We start from the raw sequence: 25,689 nt of genomic DNA on the forward strand, positions 1-25,689 counted from the left end.
GGGGGGGGGGTCATATATTCAAGTATAAGCACAATTTCATGGTTTTAGCATAAACAACAAATAACAATAATTTTGTGCAATATCCTACACGGATATCGCGTTTGGTATCAGTTTAGAGACAATTTCAATGATGTCAAGCCCCCCAAAAAATGTCAAACCCAAAAGCCAAAACAAACAAACAAACAAACAAACAAACAAACAAACAACAAAAAAACCTAAAACAAGTAATAATATAAATAATACCTTCTTTTAGGCCCATAATCCACATGGTGTCCAAAGCATCAATCAGCGTCAGACCCAGTCCAAACCATTCACCAAAAGATTTGGAGATGGGCTTGAGTTCATCGTGACCCCAGGCGTAGTCCTTGTAGCCTTTCCAAGCATGTCTGAAGGCATCGCACACTGCCTCCAGTCGCACTCTAGTTTCAGGTGAAACTACAAGCAAAGGAATAACAATGAATAATTAAAGTGTAAACTTACATCTGCGTCTCCTGCTGGAAGCTCTTTGAACAGCATACTTCTTATTCTTATTATTTGGAGTAGAAAGAGTAGAAATGAAGTAGAAATTCTGTGTCATGTGTTGATGCTTTGAGCACAGCAGGTCTTCATGGTGTGAGTTGGAAACGTTCAACTTTAAGTCAAAAAGAAATGCTGAGCTATAAAGAGCATATAGTAGAACTGGCCAAAGCTATTTTAAAGAATCTTTTTGATGGGAAATTTTTAAACCTTCTCAGTGCACCCTGCAAGCAAGGTTTGCTTAGAATTACAGCAAGCAGTGCTGACCTTCTAGTGGGACAGTGCCAGCTGGGTTGGCAGGTGCTGGGGGCACTGCTGCCTCTTTCTCATTGGCTGAGGGTGGAGGTTCTGTAGCCTGGTCAGCTTCAATCATTGCTCCTCTCCAGCTGTGTATTAAAAGTAAACATCGTATTTCTGAATTATTTATATCGATCTCTCTGATATATCTACTGAAGCATGTGTCACTGCCTCCATCCAGCAAAAAAATGTTTGACTACGATCTTTTATCACCTGACAATCTTCTTTTGTTTGTCCTCCTCTTCACCTTCGTCCTCTTGAACCACCTGCTCTTGCTTCTCCCTGCCGACCGTGTCTGAAACATTTGCATCTCTCTGTAGGCTTGGTGGACCTCTTTTGTTTGCAAATATCTTTTTCTGTGAAAACACACATTGCTAGAGCTAAAAACACAAAGGAAAATATAAAAATATCATGGAAAAGGTCTGATGTGGGTCACAGGTTGTACAGGTCCTTCTCAAAAAATTTGCATATTGTGATAAAGTTCATTATTTTCTGTAATGTACTGATAAACATTAGACTTTCGTATATTTTAGATTCATTACACACAACTGAAGTAGTTCAAGCCTTTTATTGTTTTAATATTGATGATTTTGGCATACAGCTCATGAAAACCCAAAATTCCTATCTCAAAAAATTAGCATATTTCATCCAACCAATAAAAGAAAAGTGTTTTTAATACAAAAAAAATTCAACCTTCAAATAATTATGTTCAGTTATGCACTCAATACCAAGTATTGAGTGCATAACTGAACATAACTGAACATAACTGTGCATATATCTGTGCACTGTGCATATATCGGTACTTGGGAATCCTTTTGCAGAAAATGACTGCTTCAATGCGGCGTGGCATGGAGGCAATCAGCCTGTGGCACTGCTGAGGTGTTATGGAGGCCCAGGATGCTTCGATAGCGGCCTTAAGCTCATCCACAGTATTGGGTCTTGTGTCTCTTAACTTTCTCTTCACAATATCCCACAGATTCTCAATGGGGTTCAGGTCAGGAGAGTTGGCAGGCCAATTGAGCACAGTAATACCATGGTCAGTAAACCATTTACCAGTGGTTTTGGCACTGTGAGCAGGTGCCAGGTCGTGCTGAAAAATGAAATCTTCATCTCCATAAAGCTTTTCAGCAGATGGAAGCATGAAGTGCTCCAAAATCTCCTGATAGCTAGCTGCATTGACCCTGCCCTTGATAAAACAGTGACCAACACCAGCAGCTGACATGGCACCCCAGACCATCACTGACTGTGGGTACTTGACACTGGACTTCAGGCATTTTGGCATTTCCCTCTCCCCAGTCTTCCTCCAGACTCTGGCACCTTGATTTCCGAATGACATGCAAAAGTTGCTTTCATCTGAAAAAAGTACTTTGGACCACTGAGCAACAGTCCAGTGCTGCTTCTCTGTAGCCCAGGTCAGGCGCTTTTGCCGCTGTTTCTGGTTCAAAAGTGGGTTGACCTGGGGAATGCGGCACCTGTAGCCCATTTCCTGCACACGCCTGTACACGGTGGCTCTGGATGTTTCTACTCCAGACTCAGTCCACTGCTTCCGCAGGTCCCCCAAGGTCTGGAATCGGTCCTTCTCCACAATCTTCCTCAGGGTCCGGTCACCTCTTCTAGTTGTGCAGCGTTTTCTGCCACACTTTTTCCTTTCCACAGAGGTGCCTTGATACAGCACTCTGGGAACAGCCTATTCGTTCAGAAATTTCTTTCTGTGTCTTACCCTCTTGCTTGAGGGTGTCAATGATGGCCTTCTGGGCAGCAGTCAGGTCGGCAGTCTTACCCATGATTGCGGTTTTGAGTAATGAACGAGGCTGGGAGTTTTTAAAAGCCTCAGGAATCTTTTGCAGGTGTTTATTCGTTGATTCAGATGATTAGGTTAATAGCTTGTTTAGAGAACCTTTTCATGATATGCTAATTTTTTGAGATAGGAATTTTGGGTTTTCATGAGCAAGGCTTGAACTACTTCAGTTGTGTGTAATGAATCTAAAATATATGAAAGTCTAATGTTTATCAGTACATTACAGAAAATAATTAACTTTATCACAATATGCAAATTTTTTGAGAAGGACCTGTATAATACACAACAGATGTATATAGCCAAACCCTAATTTTGAAGGAGGAGCATTTTGGTGTTTTGATACGGAATGAGAAAAGGATCTGAGAAACTAAGCACACTGCATGCTCATAGAATAGCAACAAGAACACCCTGCTTTATAGTCCATTTAACTATAAAAAAGCACCACAATTTTCAAATTAAACATCACATTGCATTAAATATTTACTGAAACAGAAAATTGGGATTATGAAATCAGCGAGAAAGGGCTTATAGAGGTCATAAATGAGTAAGCACAATAAACAATAATTACACAGAAAAAAAATAATTCTACAAAAAAAAAAAAATATTACAAGTGTTAAAGCTGGGTAAGTGTTACTAGATATCCAAGAGACATCCACAGGTGTTTTTAGACCAGAGCAAGGTTCAAACGCCAAGTTTCAAAAGCTGAAAGTCAGCACTGAATACCTCAGGCATGAAGACCTGTTTTGTTTTTTTAATTTCCCCATATTCTTTTCAGGGTTTTTTTGTTGTTTGTTTGTTTTATTTATTTATTTATTTTTACCTACTGCAGTTTTAACTGATGCTTCCAAAATAAAGAAGTACAAATACAACTCTAACCTTAACTGGAGGCTTAACCAATATGGGGATATTTGGTCCTCTGGCTTCTCCTGCAGCATCTGGAACAACAGTTAGCTGCAAATGAGGTCCCCCCACCGGAGCTGGAGCTTTACCTGCAGCCTGACCCAACACTGGCTTCACACCTGGAGGAATGGCCTTTAATTCTCTGTCATTCAACTCCAGCCAGTCCTCCTGGTCAGACAAACCTACACAAGCACATGCACACATAAGAAAAGAAGGCCGTCATGATGGTAGCCCAGTAAACTACATTGTAGAGCTATTGCTAAATATTTTAATTATAAACTATGATCACTGTGTCCTGGAGTTGTAATTTTTTTAATCACTGTAAACATGGCAAACACCCAATCCAAATAACCATTTAGCTACATAAAAAGTAAGACCATTAAAATTAATAACAGACTTTTGTCTCTGTGTATGTGATGTTAGCTTAGCATGGAGAGGGAAGTGTTTACCTCTCCAATGTTCTGTGATGCTGCTGTAGGAGAGCAGTCCCAATATGAGCAGCAGAGCCAGCAGGAACAGGATGAGGCTTCGCTGGAGCCGAGACAGCTGCTTCCATTTCTGTGGGCACATAAACAGTGCTAGCTAAACTGGAACACGTCTAACAGCTCTGAATTTCAATCACAGATGTCTCAAAGGAGGTTGTAATTTCTCCCCAGCAAATCTGTTTAGGCTCCTTTTCCAAAAAAAAAAAAAAAAAGTAGGAGCGTAAAAGAAGGAGGCATGATAGTCTTCTTACCCTGTATAAACTCCACATCTCTTTCCGCTTGGTGCAAGTACATTTTCAAATTTCTCATCTAACCAGCTAAACCCAGCAAAGCAGAGGGAGTGAGAAAACCAGCGTCTCTGAGGAGAGAAGGCAACACGCACCCTGGCACCACTCTGCTCTAATTAACACCTGTGCAACATCATGAAAGCATTGAACCATTGTATGAGCCATGGCCTCAGGGGGCATTTTCATTTCAACATAATGAGGATATTCTGTTCAGCCTAACAGTCCAAAAATTGTGCACTGAAAGCAGTGTTTGAAATCACCAGGAGACTCATGATTCAGTTTTATACTTTTTGGCCAAACTGTGACGTTCAGATCTGCAGTCAGAGAACAGACCGTACATAAAATATGGCTGATACTTCCATGACATCACGAATTGGTTACTTAAGTTTAGTTGTGAAGCCTCAAGTTGAACATTTCTGATGGCAACATGTCGTTGTGTTGAAACGCGATGTGATAAGCAAGGGTAGGGGAAAACTGAGAAACCAAGGCTCACTGCTACTTGTCGATAACATGGTAAATCCCTGTGCATCCTCCCCCTTTGAACTGTAATGGAAACCAAAATTTACAAAAACACCATGTTGCATTAACCTACAACTAGCGACTAAGGCCATAAACTCACCCAGAAAGTGTTTACTAAGCTCACAGACAAGAGCCTTCAACTGTTACTGTCATTTTTCTTTTAATTTCCATCCAACTAGAGATCTTTTTGAAAAGAGACGCCCCCTACTGGTCATCAGGAAGAATGCAGATTCAAGGCACTTCACTTTTCAAACACAGAATAAGTTGCACTTCTATAGTGCTGGAGTCAAATGCTCCAAACCTATGGGATAAAAACATTCATAGAAATGGAATCCTATTGTGCCAACACTGGAAGAGAGGCAGGATTCATCCTGAGCAGATCAATCGTTCATCATATGGAGACAGACAACCATTATGCTCATTTACACACCTATAGTGCCATGACTTGTTCCCTACCAGATTTCTTAGTCTCTTACATATTTGTCACACACAACCAGTTCTCAAAGGAGACCTATCATTTTCCCTTATTTTCTCTTACCATGACAAACTGTCATCTTAAATACAGCCAGAGTTTCACATAAGGTCTACAGCACAGACCCACGTGCCATTTAAAACTTCTATTTACGAGGGGCAACCAATCAGAAGCAAACTGGCTAAAAGGAAGGGAGCTAAAACGGCTCTTTTCAATTAGAGGATGAACCAGTTTAACATACATTAAAAAAGAAAGCATTATTAAGCATGAATTAACACCTTTACATAACATAGCTTAAATGGATGGATTGACCAATTCCAAATTCATGTACAACTATATAATCAGCGCAAAATCCGTTCCTGACAGTCTGCAATGAGATACCCCTCCAGCAAACTGGGGAATAAATTTAAGACCTCTGTAAATGCAATTTATGGCTTTTTGTACCCTCTTAAGCTTTTTTCTGAGAAAATTTAATTCAGTGCTCTAATAGCTGGAGATTGATGTTAAACTACCCTACCCTTCTCAAAGTTCATATAACACAATGAACAAAAGCCAGTCATTCAATGACCTCATCTGCAGAGAGAGAGGAGGAAAAGTATGAAATTCACTGCTTCCCACCTGTTACGTGTGCTTTTAGAAATGTAGGAAAAACACCCACTATGATTGAAACAAGGGCAGAGCACTTATTGAAGTCCCTTGTGCAGTGTGAGAAGCAAGCATTGAGCTCCTCAGAGGAACATGATTTGCAGAGAACGGTTTTCTCAGGAACCATAAACTGTCATTAAATTTGACGACCCTCAGGTACAAGTCGACAGTCCCTGCTTCTTTAAGAACAGGTTTTATAGAAGAAATGTCAGATGACATACTGCTGAACTAAAACATTACAGATTAGTCGATAAGAGCAGTCATTTGCCTTTCCAGTTCAGAGGACAAAATTAATTCCATTTACGAGAGCCAACCGTGCAGTTAAAAAGTGAAGGAAAGTAATCACACAGTGTTTATTACAGAAGCATTTTTGCTTATGATCTGGGCATCTGTAGAATTTCTTTTACCAGATTATCACAATCCTTTTTATAGCATTCAATAACAGCAACTAAGGCTGTTAAAAACTGAATGCAAAATTGATTCTGTGCATTATGGCAAAATAAAAGCGGACATTGATTTGAGAACTGAATGTTGAGGCCAAGTCGAACACTGTTTAAAATGAAGCAGATTTGTTGGGAAAAATCATTTGTATTTGCAGATTACTATGAGTGTATATGGATCTCAAGGGTTCAATTTGTCAGCAGTCATCTTGAAATGCTTCTGGATAGTTATTTTGAAGTCTTATTTAAATTAAAAATTTTCTTCCAGAGCTATTTTACTTTTAATTCTGTGAAGCTGTTTTTGTATTATTTTTGTATTATAGGGGGGGTTTTCATATTGAAATTATATACAGCAAAAAATTGAAGGAACACTTTAAACACATCAGATCTTCTTCAGGTTCCAGGTTTCGCCTCATGTGACACAAAACCTAGCTAAATGGAAAACTAGTGGGAAAACACAAAACAAACAAAAAAAACAGGAGGAAACAGTGTCAATGGCTTCCACCATCAGGGACAATTTTTCAGTAATGCATTTTATTGAGTCATTCTATTTTATTTCATTAATTTTCCTTTATTTATCCAGGTAAAAGTCTAATTGAGTTTAAAATCTCTTTTCAAAGAGCGACCAGGCCAAAGTGCAGCAGAAGTTACAACAAAAAACAATATAAAAATATTATATTTATTTATATATTTATACAGTTTGGCTACTGTAACAGTCATTTCCAACTTTTAAGACAAATGAAGCATAGCTTATCTTATAGCTTATTTTATATCGAATCAATGGTGTCAAATTTGATTATTATTCATTTATTTATTTATTTATTTTGAAGTGTGACACATTTGTTGGCATTTCCCCCAAATTTTGTTTTAAAATAGAGTTTCTTGATTTCCTCTGGAAGTGATACTTCTACCACCATCTTTGGTGTTTTGGTGTAAATTTGACAATTTAAATTAGGACTTGTCTCTGTGCCTCAGGAGAGCAACAGTGCAGAGTGCGAGGGAAATGGGTTAGAAACCTTCTGTTGCTTTTAACTCTGTCTTTGAGCGAGTGTTTTACATGCAAATGCAGCACCGATTATGCCACAACCATTGTGTTTAAAAGTGATTTGATGGTAATTATGCCCCGATTATGTCAAGAGGAGAAGCTCCAACTGTAGGCAACACCTACACTTATGTGCTGTTAGAGTAATCAGAAAATTCACATGAACACAATCTTCAAGTCAAAACAACAACTCAAAAAGTCAGAGAGAATTTTGGCATTCTTGTTAGCAAACCATGAAACCACGTCATTTGAATGTAAATATTTTGCTGACTGCAAGAAATTTAATTACAGCCATTTTTCTGCAGAGATTTAAACAGTGAAATACCTTGAATTCAAGTTGAAATCCTGCACTTCAGCTGTTTGAATTAAAATAAACTGCGATGTGTCATTGTCTAAAAACTTATGGACCTAACTACAAAGCAGCTACATACTGAAAACCGTTATCATTGTTTATCTGCACAATTTAGCCTCTCTCGACTGGCGTGTACTGTTGCTTCCACCTTAAAAGAACATGAAGACACTGAAGCTGGAAGAACAAATTTGCTACTTGGGAAATGGAGCCATCTGAGGAGCATGAGGACTACAATTTCTTAGCAGCAAATGACTTTACCTCTTTAAAAAGAAAAAGCACCACTTTCCACCCAGGACACCATGTCCTAGCTACTGTTCTGGTCTCCTGTTCTGCCTGCATGGTTTGTTTGTCCTATGAGTGTGAGATAAAATACATCACAAACAGGATGTGATATTCCTGAGCTTATATCAACCTGCAGAGGAAACAAAGTAGTGCTTAACGAACAAAATCTGATTCACAGCTTTTCTATTTAAAGCTGAGAAATGGATGTTGTTCGTTAATTCACTAAGAACCAAGGCAGTCTCATTGTGAGAAGGTTGTAGGACAAGTTGTACAAGGATGAAAGAAATCTTTTAGCAAAGCAGCACTGTGACTGTCAACCCCCCCTGAGGAAGAGCAAAGAAGAGTATTGAGACACTGAATATGCACAGCATAATATCCTTGCGAGTACTAAACTTGACAAAGAAGATGAGGACCCTCACAGATTAAACGCACAAGGTTGAGAGCAAAAGTAAAGAAAACAAGATTAAAGAAATTGAATGTAAAGAAAACAAGATTAAAGAAAATGTTCTGGGAGACGAAAGAGACAAAGTGATGGGACCAATATCTATTTGATCTCGCTGGAGTGATCGGACACATTATGTGCTCAGGGGATGCTTTTATCTGAAGAGGTTTAAAGTTCAGGCTGCTCCACAACAAAGGAGGCGTAAGAAAGGAAAACTGAAGCCCTGGGAATCGATTTGTTACAAAAACAGGTCATAAAAACAGAGATAATCAATCCAGTCAGACTTGTAACCAAATAGTCTAATGCTTACAGCTGAAGAACAGAGAAACTCATTACCACCTCTGGTTGTATTATATATATCACAGCATCACAGAAAATGCTCCAAGTGAATGAACACAACTGCTTTATGTCAATATTTGATACAAGTTTGTTAATGGTGTTTCGCTCACTCAGTTTATCAAACACGTTCCCACCCAGTAACAGGAACACAAATAACAAAACACATATCTACATCCGTTCAACTTCAAATTTAAAAGCTGTTTACCAGAGTAAGTGCGGTGTAGCATTCAAGTTAATTTGGATGAGCATTTCTCATACTTTGGTTCAAAGCTGATGTCAGCTACCAGTGTTTTCCCTCCACTGGCTGCTGCTTGCTCCACTAGGGGGACTGTGCATTTGTTGTCTTTTAATCGCCGTTTGTATTTTACTAACATTCATTCTTGTGTTTCCACGTTCATATTTTCCCAGTATTCCAATTGTTTCCTTGTTGTCATCTCCCTCTGGTTTGCCTAAATGTTAGTTCCCTGTCCTTCCTTGTTTCTAACGCCCCTTTTATTTTAATAACTGGGCTTTGTGTATTGCCTGCGACTTCTTGTCTTCATCTTTTCTCCTTATTCCACCCGTGTCTCATTTCCTAGCTTTGCGATTATCTGCGTGCAATAGGCTCAGCATTTGTGGTTCCTACAAAGCAAGATTAACGACTTAGCAATCTATCTGGATCTTAAAGTCTGAGTTTTATGCATCACACAAGTGGTTCTCTTTCTTTTTACCAGGCTAAATTATTGGGGCAACTTATGATGAACATATAACCTGGTCGGAGCAAGTTATGTTCAGAATTTTGGTTTAAGAATTATCTGGCCGCCTTTTAGCCAAATCATTTATTTACATGTTTTAAGTGCAGTAGGTTTACAGATTATCTGCAGGGCAAATACATTTTGTGTTCGCCAATCTGTTAAGCCATCTACCTTGCTAATATGATGAATGAACCTGCAAAGTTGCAGCAGTGTAAACTGTGCATCAGATTCCCACACTGGAAGCGATTCACTCACTGCACATTGTTTTGAAGTTCACTCCAAATGTTCCAGGTGCCGGTTGCCTCTGTAACCCCCTAAAGTTTCTACTACTACCATACATCAACCAGCTTAATCCTGCATGCACACTGGTAGTTCAGTGATTAACCAGGAACTAATCTCATGCCTTGCCCACTTCATGTAGCTAGTGGTTATTTGCCTGTAGTCACCAAATGCCATTCACTAGGACATAGAACGCACGCTATGAATATCTGTTCAGTCAGTAAAGTCAGTTTCACTTTGATCTGCCAACAAGCTAAACCACGTCTCCTTTATTAAGCTATGAGACAGTAACCTTTAAACCGTTAAAGTCTGAGAACTTACAGCCATCAACTTGTAAGTAAGCAGCAGTGCCAAGAGCATATTCAGAAATAAAACCATTAACTTGAATGAAAATGTTTTTTTAATTGCTGTCAAATCACAAGAAGCTCCAGAAAATACTATTAATCTAAGTTTATTGTTTACTGTTATGTTCTCTGTAGATTTTGATGCATTTTATCATCATCATTCGTTAACGTCTGTGATTGGAGGAGGTGGCATTCGCAGGGATCTTTTTGTGCGTCAGAAGTGTCACATGATGTATGACAGATTGACTTTTATGTGTGCACACACAGACCCTGAAGCTGAAAACCCAAATTAACGGAGCAAATTATCGAATGGGGTTTTAGGTTTTGTTAAATCAGTTAAAGCAAGGAAAGCCCAGATCTGTTAAACTTCCTTTGTAGTACACCCCACAGGCCAAGAAAACACATCAATACTTTTGGTTTATGTTTCTATTTACATTCTTTATTTAAATTATTTTTTAGGTTACCATTATTATTTTCTTTATCTTGAGTCTGTAGTTTTCTGGGAGATCATTACTTATGTTGTTTAGATAAGTGATTCTGCACAATATCACACATACACAAAACAGCACACAGCCATCAAGTATCATTACATCTGCCCTCTTTACAAAATGACTGCCTGCATTTGATGCATTTAGGAGAAAATTGAGGCTACAAAAAACAACATGGCCTGAACTCAACTCTACCTGAAAGGGCACTGCACTAGTTCACATAAAAGGTTTACTTGTTTGGAGTTTTGATGATGATGATGGTGTGTACTGCTGTCTAACACACTAGTCCTAAAACTCTAAAGTGCTTTGAGCTATTAAAAGCTGGTATTGTAACTCTAGTCACAAAACATGATTCACTTTGCATTCACAAACACTTAAAAGGATTACTGAACACTTTGGTTATCAAAGCACAAATAAATTATTTCCATATACTGATATTTCTTTTAAGCGTGTGGCCTGACGTGTTGTTGCCAGCACAACCAACTAACCTGTGTCTCTACCGTAGCTTCTTTAACTCGATGTATATTTAACAATTTCCAATCTGTTCCTGATTGACAAATCACTGTACATGTCTCAGCTTCATCATTTTAGTTTGAAAGTCAAGTCATCTTTATTTATATAGCACATTTAAAAAACATCAAGTGTCGGCCAAAGTGCTGAACAGAGGGATAATATAATAAAATAATTTAAATAGAAAGAAAACATTTTAAAAAGAATTGTAAAACATGTAAGAGTATATAGCATATAATGTACATGCAAATATGCACATACATCTACAAAACTGTACACATTCACACAAGCACACATATGTGAACATAACGTACATACACATACAACATCATCCAATAAGATAAGAGACCAAATAGACAGAATAAAAAAAAGATATCAAAGAGATCCGAAAGCCTTAGAAAATAAGTAGGTCTTGAGATTCGATTTAAAGACTTCAAGGATGAAGAGGATTTTATGAAGAGGGGAAGACTATTCCAGAGTCTCGGGGCAGCAATGGAGAAAGCCCTGTCACCTCTAGATTTGAGCTGGGAGCGTGGAACTGATAAAACCATCTGACTGGAGGAGCGCAGAGATCGAGTGGGTAAGTGCAGGCTAAGAAGATCTGAAATTGTTCACTTCCTGCCACCATCGACTCACTTCAGTTTGCTTACCGGACGATGCCATATCTCACCTGCTCCACACATCCCTGAGTCACCTGGGCACTGGCAGAGGGAATTATGTTAGGATGCTGTTCGTGGACTACAGTTCAGCATTCAACACAATAATTCCCTCTAAGCTTTACACCAAATTGACGGATCTAGGACTCAGCTCATCACTGTGTCAGTGGATCCTCAACTTCCTCACAGACAGACCCCAATCAGTGAGGGTGGGAAAACAAGTCTCTCCCTCCATCTCACTCAGCACTGGAGTGCCTCAGGGCTGTGTTTTAAGCCCCCTGCTGTACTCACTGTACACTTATGACTGTGTAGCCACATCCGACACCACCTCCATTGTCAAGTTTGCTGACGACACTGTTGTTGTGGGCCTGATCTCCGACAACATCGAGACGGCCTACCTGGAGGAGATTAGGAACCTGGAGACCTGGTGCCAGGAGAATAACCTCCTCCTAAACATCAGCAAGACTAAGGAGCTGATCGTGGACTTCACTACAAAGCAGGCGAGGAATTACAAACCCCTCATCATCAGTGGCACGCCAGTGGAGAGAGTGGACAGTTTCCGATACCTGGGTGTTCACATCACTCAGGACCTGTCATGGTCCTGTCACATCAACACCCTGGTTAAGAAAGCCCGTCAGCGTCTCTTCTTCCTCAGAAGACTTAGAGACTTCCATCTGCTACTGAAGGTGCTCAAGAACTTCTACTCCTGCACCATCGAGAGCGTCCTGACGGCCTGCATCTGGTTTGGGAACAGGACCAAGCAGGACAGACGAGATCTGCAAAGAGTGGTGCGCTCGGCCAAACGCATCATTCAATCAGAGCTCCCTGACCTGCTGTCCATCTACACCAAGCGGTGCAAGTCCAAAGCTAGGAAGTTTATGATGGACCTCTCCCATCCCAACAATGGACTCTTCTCACTGTTGAGGTCTGGGAAGCGCTTCCGCTCCCTTAAGGCCAAAACAGAGAGAATGAGGAGGAGCTTCTTCCCCCAGGCTATTCGGGCCCTGAACCAGGTGTAGGACTGGACTCTCCCACACACATCACTATAAGACTGGACACACATCACATCACCACACGCACCACCACACATTTCCTATTATTTATAATCTTTATAATCTCTTTCTGCTATTTGCACATTTTTTACTGTAAATTTCTAAGTTAACTTCATTTAATGGTCGGGCATTGCACAGCTACAAGCATTTCACCCCCATGTCATACTGTGTATGGTTGTGTGTGTGACAAATAAAATTTGAATTTGAAATGTAACCTGGAGCCAAAACATGGAGAGCTTTAAAAACAAATAGTAAAACCTTAAAATCGATTCTATGTTTAACTGGTAGTCAACGTAGAGATGCGAGTACTGGGGTAATATTCTCTCTCTTTCTAGTACCCGTCAGGAGCCTTGTGGCTGCATTTTGAACAAGTTGCAGGCGGGTCAGGCTTGAGTGACAAATGCCTAAATAGAGAGAGTTACAATAGTCAAGACGTGACGATATGAAAGCATGGATAACAGTTTCCAGGTCTTTAGATGACAGGATATTTTTGAGTTTAGAAATGCTCCTGAGTTGGAAAAAACTGCCACAAACAACTGAATTCATTTGCTTTTCCAGCTTGAGAGTGGAATCAAAAATTAAACCAAGATTTTTTACATGGGGATGTACATTAGCTGATAATGGGCCCAAATTGTTTCTTATGAGACTAATAGAGTCCTGCTTACCGAAGATTAATTAACTCATTCACTGCCAGCCATTGGCAGTGAATGAGTTAAACCCATTGACTCATTCACTGCAATTGACGGCTATAGACGTCAATGGCAGTGAATGAGTTAATGTCGGTTTTGTCATGATTTAGTTTGAGAAAGTTCAGAGACATCCAGCAATGTATGTCGCTAAGACAGTCTGAGACTTTCTGCAGTGTACTATCAGCACCTGGTTCTCCTTTTCCCTTTGTGTGTGTGTGTGTGTGTGTGTGTGTGTGTGTGTGTGTGTGTTTGTGTTTTTAAGCCTAGTTCAACCACTTTGACATTTTTAGCTATTTGCCTTTACTATCTTTTCTAACCCTCTCATTCCAGTTTTTAGTGCCGACTCCAGCCTCCAAGTCACTCCTAGTCCTATGCCCTAAAAATCCTCTTTAGGTGGCACCGTTTTAGATAATTATACGTGCATTCCTGTTTCATGTTTCTAAAATCTTTAAGAAACTTCACGTTCATTCGTCAGCCGAGCTCTGTATATCAAATTACAGGACTACTCACTCTCCAGCAGGACTGCCTTCGGTGTTTGCCATTGTTGTAGTTCTGACTGTGTGGGTCGCTGAGTGTCAGAGAGATGAAGTCCTTTCTGGAAGGCGGGTACATCCTCTGATCGGGGTTGATGGTCGTATGTCATAGAACCTGCCCTAAGAAATGAAGAACACACGAAGTTAGGACTATTCCCTAAAATAAAGTGGAATGTAAATGTAAAATCCATCAGTTTCAGCATTTTTTCCCTTACACATTCTTTCACATTGCAATTGTAAGAACTGTAAGCATGCTGGCTTACATTAGATTAGTCAGCTTCATGACAGCTTTTGTACACCTGACATGCAAGCCTTTTACTATGCTGCTTCTTCTGATGGACTCATAAACAATAAAATAAGTTCTATTTGTGCTGACAGTGTCAGCACAAATACACCCCCACATAAGAGATGTAGTGTGTGCATGCTCCTTGGTGATGTTTTGGGAAGCAGTATAAAAACTCTGGATTTTAAAAACCCAAACTTTAACATGCTCTGTAATTCTTTTAAGGACAATCATCAAGATGCAAGTAAGTGTGTGTACGGCAGTACGAGTCATCTTTTTCCTTTTAACACCATGCTAGCTAAAGCGTAAAAGACTCGACGTTAATCCAGTTTTTCTCACATCGCTGTCACGCTGTGCAAATAACACCACAGAGTCCAAGTCAGAAGTCAAACACTCAGCTGCTTCCCTCTCACCTTTGTGCCTGGTTGGCTGCCTCACAGCGACGCTATTATCCCCAAAACTGAACAGCTGCTAGCGTGCTACCAGAGGCTAGCTGTGGCTCTTCGGGTCGTTTCTGAACGGAGCGAAATTTTATTCAAGACGCAGGTTAACAAACATGCAGCACAGTCCTGTGTTCGAGCAACACACAATAAGACCCGCTGCCACATGAAATGTCAAGCAAAATAAACTGGAGGAAATACGGTTGAAGTTAAGAGATAGGAAAGCAGAGGGAGATACGGAAAAGACCTGACAAGCTCTGACGAGGTAGGTCATGTGATGTGCGCACGTGATCTGAGATTGTTTGAATTAACCCGTAACAACCCGGTGTCTTAACGAATTTGGCTTTATGCTTCAGGTCATCATTTAACTTTATTTTAGCTTTTTTTTTTTTCATTGAACACATTGTGTAGTATTTTTAGTAACATCGTTTTAGAAATTTATTTAGTTTAAACAGTACAACCCTGAAGTTTGTTTATTTAGTAATTCAGTGGCGGAAACAAACTTCCGTTTTAGTTACGTTTGATTTACATTCGAAAAATTTCAGCGTCATAATTAGATCTTCTAAAAAATGACTCCAAATTTAATCATTTATTAAGAAATAAATAAAGCAGGGGAACTTCAGTACCACATTATATGAACGCATCCACTATATACATTCTAAAATAATAAAAAGAAATGATTTCACATGCCACTGCTCATCTGTTACTGTCAGTTTTATGAGCAGTTTTCATGATAGAGACCTTGATTTTGAGATATTTATAATATCTTTTTCTTTATTTTTTGTGAACTTGTTTTGTATATTTAATTTTCTGTGACTTAAAGTGCAATGCCTTATCCAGTATGATCTTTCTCTGAATTTTTCAATTTATTAACTTGAAATTTCAAGTTATTGTCTCACTTTGGAGTTTGAGTTACAAGGCCATAACTTGAAATTTTAACCCTTTAAGGTCCACACTAAGAAAAGAGCAATGGAACAATTTTTTTTGTTTACATTTCTTATTGACTTGGGTGAGTAATAACCACAATCAAATTTTTTTTTCAATAGACCCTATAGTTTTTAAAGTATTCATTCCATCAAAGGAAAGTATTATATCAAACAACAAAATACATATTTTTTTAAATCTGCAACTGTGAAAAATGTGCAGCAGCACAAAATACTCACATTCAGGCTACTTCTGATTGAATGCTACTGTGCAAAATAATTTTTGTTTTTAAAAAAACAAAACAAAAACTGTGCAAATCAAGAACATCTACTGGTTTTGGTCGTTGGGGTCTTAGGGTGTAGCATTTATTCTGTGGTCATGGAGAGCTGAATCATGGTTGTCCAACTGTAGATGCTGGCTTGTTAACTTGGTTCAGACACAGCCAGGCACAAACCTTTTGAGAGCCATCGGTTTCTGGTCCACTAGGGCACAGTCCCTCTTGTAGACCAGGAATTCAAGTCAAGGATGTATCCAAACAGTGGCATATGCCATCTCCTTAACTTGTGACTTATAACTTGTCTTATACAGGTGTTATAGCATATCAGAAAGCTCAGTTCCTCCCATATGCTAATTATATACAGGGATGAGTGATGGGCATCAAATGGTGATCTTTGCATTGGACTCTTTGCTCCACCGTTTGACCAATGAAAGAGGCATTTTACTGCAATCAGACCTTCATCAGACCTGTAATCACAGGCTCCATGGCCCTTCTTCATCAGGTCTTTGTCTGCCATCAGGGGAGCTCCACCGGTGCAGTTTGGTCATACAGTACCAATGCACCTGACACCCAAGGACATGTGCAAGTTCTGGACCAAGCTGAAACTTGTGAAGACCTCAGGTTCTTTTATGGGTTTGCATAGTGATTTCTACAACTTTGGCCCCTTAGAGGTAGCTTCTGTTCCTTTTCACTGAGGGGAGCATTGAAGAATGTAGATCCCCCTTGATACAGCAGCAAGTCGTGGATGATGCCAGATGAACTTGCTTGGCAGAACAATTTAAAGCCCCACTCATCTAGTTTGTTAGCAATATACTGGTGGAGAGTGCCAGCCCCGTTGGCTTCATATGAAACCATGACCTCAAACACACTGTGGTTGAAGGTGGATGATATCATGAGACTCCGCTCACAAATCTGCCACAGGAGCATGTGACTTTTAACTGCTTAGCGTCCATATAGTACTAGTTAAACATGAAATTATAATTTTGACAGCTTAATAATATTAATTTACCAGCTACTATAATTTGGTCAAACGGTAATTAGTTGTGATATTTTTGATTTCCACATGTTACTCTTGATTTTTACCATATTTACTAATCTTAACTCGGAAAGTTACAAAAATTACTTACTGAGGAAATTATTTCAACATATTCTTGCTGTGCTAACATGTAATTTATCAACAGCAATGGATAAATAAAATGGGTCCAGTGGGCTGATTTTATGGCAAATAATCAATTTTAATAACATTTAGGTTATGTTAGCATTAGCACCACAAAGTGACAAATCAACTGTTTGGTTGAGCACAAAAATTATTAAACATTTAATTTCACTTTTTTAATGCTGTCAAGTCAGATACGTTTGTTTAGTAAGTCCTCTAACACTCTCATATATCAAAGAATTATAGCTTCCTACCTTAGTTTCATCAAAAACACTCAAAATATGTTGGATGGTTTTCACTGACCAAATAATTCCAAAACTTACAATAATAAAATTGAACTGAGACAATATTTGGTTATGTATATGTATTTTTTTTAATTCAGCTGACACACTTTGAACAAGTTGATGGAGGGATCACACAAGTTAGATGCCCAGCATTTTGTTTCATATTTTTAAGAGTGATAATTTTACAAAACAAGCAAAGTAAGAATGATCAGTCTCAGCCAGCTAAGGCAATCATATAAAATGCTATTATAAAATCTAAATACAAAAAAGAAAATATTACATATTTAACACAAAGCCAGAATGAAACAAATGTGACTGAGATGTTTAATTGTAATTCATCTGGTTGACTTCTGGCTCTCTGGTTCCCGGCAGACTTTGGTTTGAGAATGATGTTTTTTTTAGTTCTCCAGTTGGACTGATGTTGTTTGGGCTCTCACCACCAACTCCCTGACATCTTACTCTCTGTGCACACTTTGCAGCACACTGCTCATCACTCACAGCTGAACCGACTCTGGGACACAAGCACAAATTCTGCAGAGTAGCTATGAGATTTTCCTCCTGCCACTGGACCCAAGCACTTTGCAGACTGAATAAGGAATAAATTCAGGTAAACAGAAATTTCTCAAAGCTAAGTGGGTAATTTTGTTTAACAGTGAGTCAAAGAATCTTAGCAGGGTCAGGGTACTACTCTACTACTGGTTATATGTGTTTAGTCTCACTTTTTGGTTTGCATAACACTTCTCACATGGTTGAATGTCACATTTCCCATGTTAAAAGGGTAAAAACTCTGATGTACTACATGTGTGGGGGAGAAGGATATGAAACATTTATTTAAAATGTGACAGATTGTCAGATTCCAGCAGTTTTTTGTCCAAGACATTAAAGAAAATGGAGGAAAACAGTGTTGTGATATTTTGATACCATGGTAGCATTTACAGGATATTGTTTTATAGTGATATTATACAGGAAAACTGTTACTCAATAAGGCCCATTTACTAGTTGTTTTTCTCTTTCTCTGTGACCCAAGAATTAATGTGTAAGAATCACAGGCTGGTACCTCAAGGTCGAAAATACCACAGAGATCACTTCCTTACTCCCATCCTCCCTTCTTTATCTCTTAGAAAAAGGCTTGTTAAAGGTCAGGTGGTTTGTTTCAGAATTCACTAATGAAAGAACTCTGTGTTCTATGTCTAGGAGTGTATTTTGCTGGGATAATCATAAATTGTAGCTGAACTGATAAACTATACAAAGGATACTTCTTTGCTCAGAGGGCAGGAAGACGCTTCCTTATTTGGTCTGTACCGGTTTGAACTGAGAATCTGCTGACACACGAACCTTTTTCCTCTATATAAACTGTTGTATGATGAATAAACCTTTGAGTTGGTTTGGGAAGGCAACCTGAAGCAGTCTGTGTTTCCTTGTTCTCCCAAGCTACTCCCGACGTCGTAACTAACCTGCTGAACGGCATACCTGAGTGTTACTTTGAATAATTTTGAATCTTATAGGGTAAAGACAAAACTCTGCTTATAGGTGCCCACGTCTCGGAGGAAAACCCGATCCACGGATGACCCGGGACGGAGATTTCTTTCAAACAGTAAGTTAGATAATCAGGATATTTCTAGACCTAGTGTGGATTCAATTTTTTTAAATTAAATGGTAATTTCTTAAAAAAAAAAAAAAAAAAAAGAGGTCTACGTGTTAGAGAGAGCTGTAAATGCTTAGATTACATTTTGTTTTGTTTTTCTTTTACTTATACTGGATCTGTGATGTCAAAGACAGAATAAATATTAATATGGTCATTTTTGAGTCAAAGCTCTGGATGTGAGCACTGAAGACCCACCCACTTGCTGTCAGAACATTCTGTTTGCAAGGGACAGCCAATCACAACAAAGCTGGCTTAAAGGGAAAGGAATCAAAACAGTCTGTTTGAGGCTGCACAAAGGATCAGTGTCAGGTAAATAAGGATTTTTTTCCAACTGTGAATCATGCAAAGCTGCTGTCGTAAAGCACATGAATTACAAATATGGAGCTGGAAACCAGTATTAACTTTAATACGGCTGGTAATCTCTACATGAATATATAGAATGTACCAAGGGATTGGTACTGAAAGCTCTGGTTTCCACTTATAGTTGCATTGACCAGTCATATCTTTGCAGGCTTTCATTGCATGCAGTCTATGTGATGGTAAACTGTATTGGATTATTACCCACTTTTGTCTGACAATTTAGTTTTTTTTTTCCTGTATGGTTTCCAAGGTGTAACCCAATTCAAAATGTACTACTAATTTGTTTATTTACTTAATTATCTACTTAGTTATTGGATGCGGAAACATCTTCTCAAAATTTAATGGTCGTGGTAGTGAAACCTATGATGCATGGTTTGGAGATGGTGGCACTGACAGAAAGACAGATGACAGAAGGCAGATTTCAGGATTTGAGGATGTTAAGATTTTTGCCGGGATGGACGTGATTAGAAATGAGTACATCAGAAAGATAGCTCAGGTTGAGCGGTTTGGAGACAAAGTTAGAGAGGTGAGGCTGAGATGATTTGGACATGTGAAAAGGAGGGACACTGGACAAAGGATGTTGAAGATGCTCCTGAAGGCAGGAGGAAAAGAAGTTGACCTCAGTGGAGGTTCATGGATATAGTGGAGGAGGACATGCAGAGGGTTGCTGTGACAGGAGAGCTAGAGATGGAGGAAGATGATCCACTGGGGTGACACCTAAGCAGCCAAAAGAAGAACTGTCATTACACCAATCATGCTTTTCTCTAAACTGAAGTGGAATTCTGTTAGAAAAAAAACTTTGAGGAATTACCGGAGACATACGGGCGCTACAATTTTTATGCCACCATGATACTATGCACAACCACAAATGAATCTGGAGTTAATAATTACTTTTTTTCCAGCTATTTTCAGCTGTGGAGAAATACACATTTGTCCAAGATTTTTAAGGTTTTGGTTTCCTAAAATTTAAAAACTTCTATATTAGCGTCCAAAAACATTTATCTATCTTTATTTTCTATTTGAAATTGTATCCGTTCTGTAAATTATTCTACTTCAGTAATGATGCAAATAGATTAACAGTCACTTGTAGCGACTGCCAATGGATCACAAGCCACACAGCGTTGCCGCCACAAGTCAGAAAAGCCACCAGCATCGCTAAAGGGCCACATTTGAGATGAGATGAGATAGCCTTTATTTGTCAGTTGCAGGTCTTTTGCCCACAACAGAGATGACATTTCACTGGCTGGCTGGCCAGCTCACCCCATACGGCTGTGCTGAGTGAGGATTTCCCCCTTGTAGCCGAGAGCTTTGCTGGATGAGCATGTGGACCAAAACTGTGTGTTGCTTATATGCAAAGTTATGCATATTAAACTCTTGAATAAAATGCATTTCATAGATATTGTTTTGAGAGATATTTGCCGGCAGTGATCATAAACATGGGAAATATTAGAAAGTCTGGTTGTTTCTTGGCTGTTTCTGTGCACAGCCATGATACTTGGTCTTTTCTCGTGCTGCATCACATTTAGTTCTCTGGTGAGTATCTCTAGCTACAAGATGAGGGGTGGACAATCACATATTGTGTTTTCATTTACCATTAGCAAATCACTGTTGGATTATGTGTATTTATCCAATGTTTGAAATCAAGATTTTCTAGGTTTGGTTTAAAGGCCAAACTACAAAACTGGACAACAGAGTGGCAACATTGGATTCAGTGCCAACATGTGTAGTCATACCTGAGACAAATTTAAAGAAAGGAAACAAAAAAAAAAACATAGCAACATTAAACATTGAAAACAATAAACAATAATTTGTATTTCAAGAGATGAAGACAGTTGGTCTTGTTGACAACAGACAGGTAAAATCAAGTAACATAACTGTCCCTTTCTATTGGTTTTTGTATTAAATAAATGGTGGTCTTTTGAATAAAATTAGCACCTTGAGAAAAATGACACCTAGGTTCACTTACAGTACTAGAACAGTGGATTTACAGTGAGAGCTTCACAGGCCTATGGGACACCAGAAGCCGTGTCCCTGTAAAGAACACATTGTTATAGACATCAGTGAGGACAGTCTGACGTTTTATATATACAGTGAGCAAGCTGTAACACTATCCCTGCATAACTGCATAACAAAAAACAAAACACTGTATAAAGGATGCTTGTAAAAAAAACCCCAAAAAACATACACTTAAATTATTTAATGTCTCTGTAAACGAAATTGCCTTCTCCATGAAAAAAAGCCTGGGGGCACTATTGGCCTCAAAGATTCAGTCATACAAAGTCACTGAACTTGAAGGATAAAATCCTCCAACACTAGAGGATAAAGAAGCAAAAACTTCACAGACTGGAAGGTTCCACTTGTCCATGATTTAAAGAGAGTTTGTGTCCTGGACCTGAGAATCTTCCGGGATGGTACAGTTTTCTCCCATCTCTAACTGAAACACACAGGTCCAACAGTGAGGCCAAACTGGTATGTCGCGTTTCCTCCTCCCATTAGTGCCACGTCTCTCAGAGGAAGGAGATGGAGGTCCTCAAACTCCAGCACAGACTCCCGAGGACCAGACTCCATCTCCTCTCCAGGCTGATGAACAAAAAATAGATTACATTTGAACATTTACAGTAGTAAACCCTAAGTAGAGATCAGAATTGAATATACATAAATGGTATACATACATACATAAACTCTCTCTGTTATGATCAAAGAAACAAGCATAACTGCGAGAGTGCAACCCCCCACCCACACAGCTCAGTCTCGGACCAATATTTACTTTTTTAAGGGAATAGTATTGAAATGCACTTTTATTGCATTAGAAAGTGCAGCCTTTTCTTATTTTCCCAGTTGAAACCCATTACCTGATATCATTTTGAATATAAATATTTTTTTACTATTTTTATTTATGTGAATATATTATATTTGTAGCATTCATTTAATTGTTTAGTAAAATTCACTTAAATGTTTAGTCATAAATATTAAGTGAAAAAAAGGTTTTTGATCAGGAAGTTTACTTTGTTTAAAAAAAACAACAACCCCAAAGTAAATCTTATTCAGGGTCATTGTACATGTATTCAAACTGTTGTGTTTTTAAATGATTATAACCTGTAACTGTAATGTACAGAACAAAGTCATGATAAAATATTGCGATATTTAGAATCCTCATATATCATTCCCTATACGCCTACATGTTGTCAATATAAACAATGACTGTAAGAAACAGTTTTAAAATACTTGATATAGCGTTATTATCACTTTGGCCTTTTAGGTCAACCTATTGACCTTGAGGTCAAATGTGACATAATAATTGAAATCTGTACATGGTACTTTCTATATGTTGACACACCACAACTGTAAGAATCATAGTTTCTAAGTTATTAAACCTTTTGCCAAGTTTCAACCAATAAATCATTAAGTTGACCTTGAAGGTTGTAAGCGCGTCTTTTAACTGGAACTGGCAGGTTTGAGTCTATTACTCCAGTTCTTTCCGACCTGCACTGGCTCCCTATTAAATTTCGTATTGATTTTAAAATCTTATTGCTCACTTTTAAAATCATAAATAACACCGCGCCCAGCTATCTTACGGATCTCCTCAGCTTTTATATCCCTGGGAGAGCGCTTAGATCAGCAGGCCAAATGCTCCTGGTGCGACCTAGATCTCGGCTCAAGACCAGAGGTGACCGCGCATTCGCCGCTGTCGCACCCTACCTCTGGAATAACCTCCCTCTAGCTATTCGGGTGTCTGATTAGATTCAATCTTTTAAATCTCGATTAAAAACGTATTTGTTTAGCCTTGCTTTCCCTGCCTCCTAGAGCCCGCATTTTTGGTGTACTGTAAGTTATCTTTTTCGCTTTATTAATATTAATAATGTTTTAACCTTCAGCCTTTCGGGTTGTGCCTACTATGCCTGGTGTATTATTGGTTAGTTATGTCACCCGCCTGTTAGTATATTTTATTTGTATTTTGTGTTTTGTATTTGTATTTATTATTGCTCTAACTCGTTCTGTGAAGCACTTTGGCATACCTGTGGTTTTTTAAATGTGCTATATAAATGAAATTGTATTGTAAGTCAATTTTGACCCCACTGTACACTTGAACAAAGTTGTATCAGAATTTATTTAAAACTTTTAAAGGTATTGTGTTTACACACAGAGTGACAGAATGACATGTACGCACATAAACAGGACCAAAAAATACAGCTTCAGTACGACTGCAGTAACCAAACTCCTATTTGTGAAGGTTTTTTGGAATTTCTGTCTCAAATCTGTGAGGCTTTGGCTGTACTTTAAATCTAATTAGCTAATGTAAATTCCTGTATATGCAGAGCGATACAGATTTTTTGCCAATTCATCACAGTTAATCACTGTGTTCTCACAAACAGATTGCATGTAATTGTCAACTTGACCCCATTCAGTCACAAACTGATAGCAGATTGACACATTTATGCCATTTTACATGAAACTACTTTTCTTCTTTTTTCTTTGTTTAATAAGCAAGTCATGATTTTTGAAAACTGTATATATTTTTTGCACATTGAGCTCCACAAACCACATGCCATTTACTTATATATAAAACATTCAGGATCTGCAGTACAGTACACAGTATTTTATTTTTTGTTTTGTATAAAGGTGGTATCTTCAAATATCTTCACTCCTCTTACAGATAACTACTACATTTATACAGATGCCAGATATTTTTCTCACTTTTTAATTAATTTTTTTTATTTTGGGCCTTTGGGAATTCCTTCCAAACTATCTTGGATTAACAGAGCTTTATGTCCTTCTACACCCTGCCCATGTTGAGTTAATCTGTCCAACCTTTTGCAAATCTGGCAAAAAGGAGGTGAAAAAAAGTCAAATAGGAAGATATTTTTCAGTAGTTCTGTTACATACCACACAATCTTGAACTGCTCCGAGGTAACTTTGTGTCCTTGAGTCAGTGAGGAATTTGACATCTCGGTAGGCCGGGCCCAGTCTGTGTCCTGGGTGGCAGGAGTAGGTAACCTTCTGTACAGCTGTGCCACTGTGCAATCTCAGAAAGCGCATCTGGACCACATTAGCACCTTGATAATAAAACTATAAAAACATATTAGAGTTATCAGAAAGGCTTTATTATAAATCAGGCCAAAGACACTAAATAAAAGGAAAACTGAAAAAAAATACATTAATTATATGTGTGGTAATATATATGCATTATTATTATTGTTATCATCTCCTGTTTTCTTTGTGTAATGTGCGGTGTTTCCAGCTGTTTAGCCTATTTTAGATCATTATTTTGGTTTCCAACCATATTTACAAGCTCAAGTGGAACCTGCAGTCCCAGCTCCAGGAGGCGACTGTTTCAGCAAATCAAGTTCGATGAACTCAATGTATATGTGTCCAGTAACAACTGAATATCAGTGTTTTAGAGGGTGTTTTATTTACTCATGCATAAAATACATTTTTATTTAACAAAAAGAAAGGCATCAAATGATCTTTGATGGCAACGAATGTCTTCAGAAGGCTGACTCTGGCCCCAGGGCCTTATTTTTGATATCCATGCTTTAGACTTTAGCTCTTCTCCCAGTGTTTCATCCTCTTGTGTCTTTTCCCTTGTATTTAGTCTAGTCATGTCTGTGTTTTCCCTATTTAGTTATCTCACTTCCTGTTTGTTGTTGGGAGGTTGTGGTTCCTTGTTTGTCGTCTAGAGTTTTGTTTCTTTTATCTCGTCTGCTTTGATTCTGTTTAGCTGTGTCTCGTTTTCCTCTATTTTCTATTTCCAGTCCCCTGGTCACCCTTTTAGAAATATGTAGTTGCCGTCTATATATAGAGCAGAGCATCAGTTGATGTTTTTTGCCTTGTGTTTCCCAGCTTCAGTGGCATTTTCCCTAGCGTTTATTCCCAGTTTAGGTTTCTGTAAGTAGCCTTTTTTAGTTCCCTTTTGTATTTTTGTGTTTCATCTTTTGTATTTTGGTCAACAGTCCAAATAAATGGCTCATTTTTTGTTTAACTCTGTCAGTCTGTGAGTGTGCATTTGGGTCCTCATCTCCACTACATATACATGACACCATGTCATTAGCAGTGTCTCTTTTCCCTGTTCTGATGCTTGGTTTGAACTTTAGCAGGTCGTCTTGACCATGTCTACATGCATTAAGCTGCTGCCACATGATTGGCTAATTAGATATTTGTGTTAACAAGCAGTTGAACATGTTTACCTAATAATGTGAGAGTACATTTTCCCCACTTTAG

The 25,689-nt window shown here is 38.6% G+C and overlaps 2 protein-coding genes across 3 annotated transcripts in view; both read right to left on the reverse strand.

Moving 5' to 3' along the window:
• Positions 1-15,120, reverse strand: part of man1b1a (mannosidase, alpha, class 1B, member 1a) — a gene marked incomplete in the record, with an annotated part of 30,792 nt that extends 15,672 nt beyond the window's left edge. The window contains 7 exon segments of the mRNA XM_014333405.2: positions 244-435; positions 784-902; positions 1,027-1,169; positions 3,488-3,693; positions 3,961-4,069; positions 14,079-14,221; positions 14,798-15,120. Coding sequence (XP_014188891.1) covers positions 244-435; positions 784-902; positions 1,027-1,169; positions 3,488-3,693; positions 3,961-4,069; positions 14,079-14,180 — 871 coding nt within the window.
• A 2,116-nt stretch (positions 15,121-17,236) lies between these two features.
• The window catches only part of si:ch211-196i2.1 (collagen alpha-1(I) chain), a 117,228-nt gene continuing 108,775 nt past the window's right edge, over positions 17,237-25,689 (reverse strand). For both annotated transcript variants that reach the window (XM_005921731.2, XM_014333404.2), the window contains 2 exons: positions 24,355-24,537; positions 17,237-22,050 (listed from right to left, as the gene is read on the reverse strand). In XM_005921731.2, the coding sequence (XP_005921793.1) occupies positions 21,901-22,050; positions 24,355-24,537 (333 nt within the window). In that variant the 3' untranslated portion in view covers positions 17,237-21,900. The remainder of the gene's footprint in view (positions 22,051-24,354; positions 24,538-25,689) is intronic.

The sequence above is a fragment of the Haplochromis burtoni genome, unplaced genomic scaffold (assembly GCF_018398535.1).
Source record: "Haplochromis burtoni strain Fernald_Lab_line unplaced genomic scaffold, NCSU_Asbu1 Contig_51, whole genome shotgun sequence".
In the NCBI taxonomy this organism is placed as follows: domain Eukaryota; kingdom Metazoa; phylum Chordata; class Actinopteri; order Cichliformes; family Cichlidae; genus Haplochromis; species Haplochromis burtoni.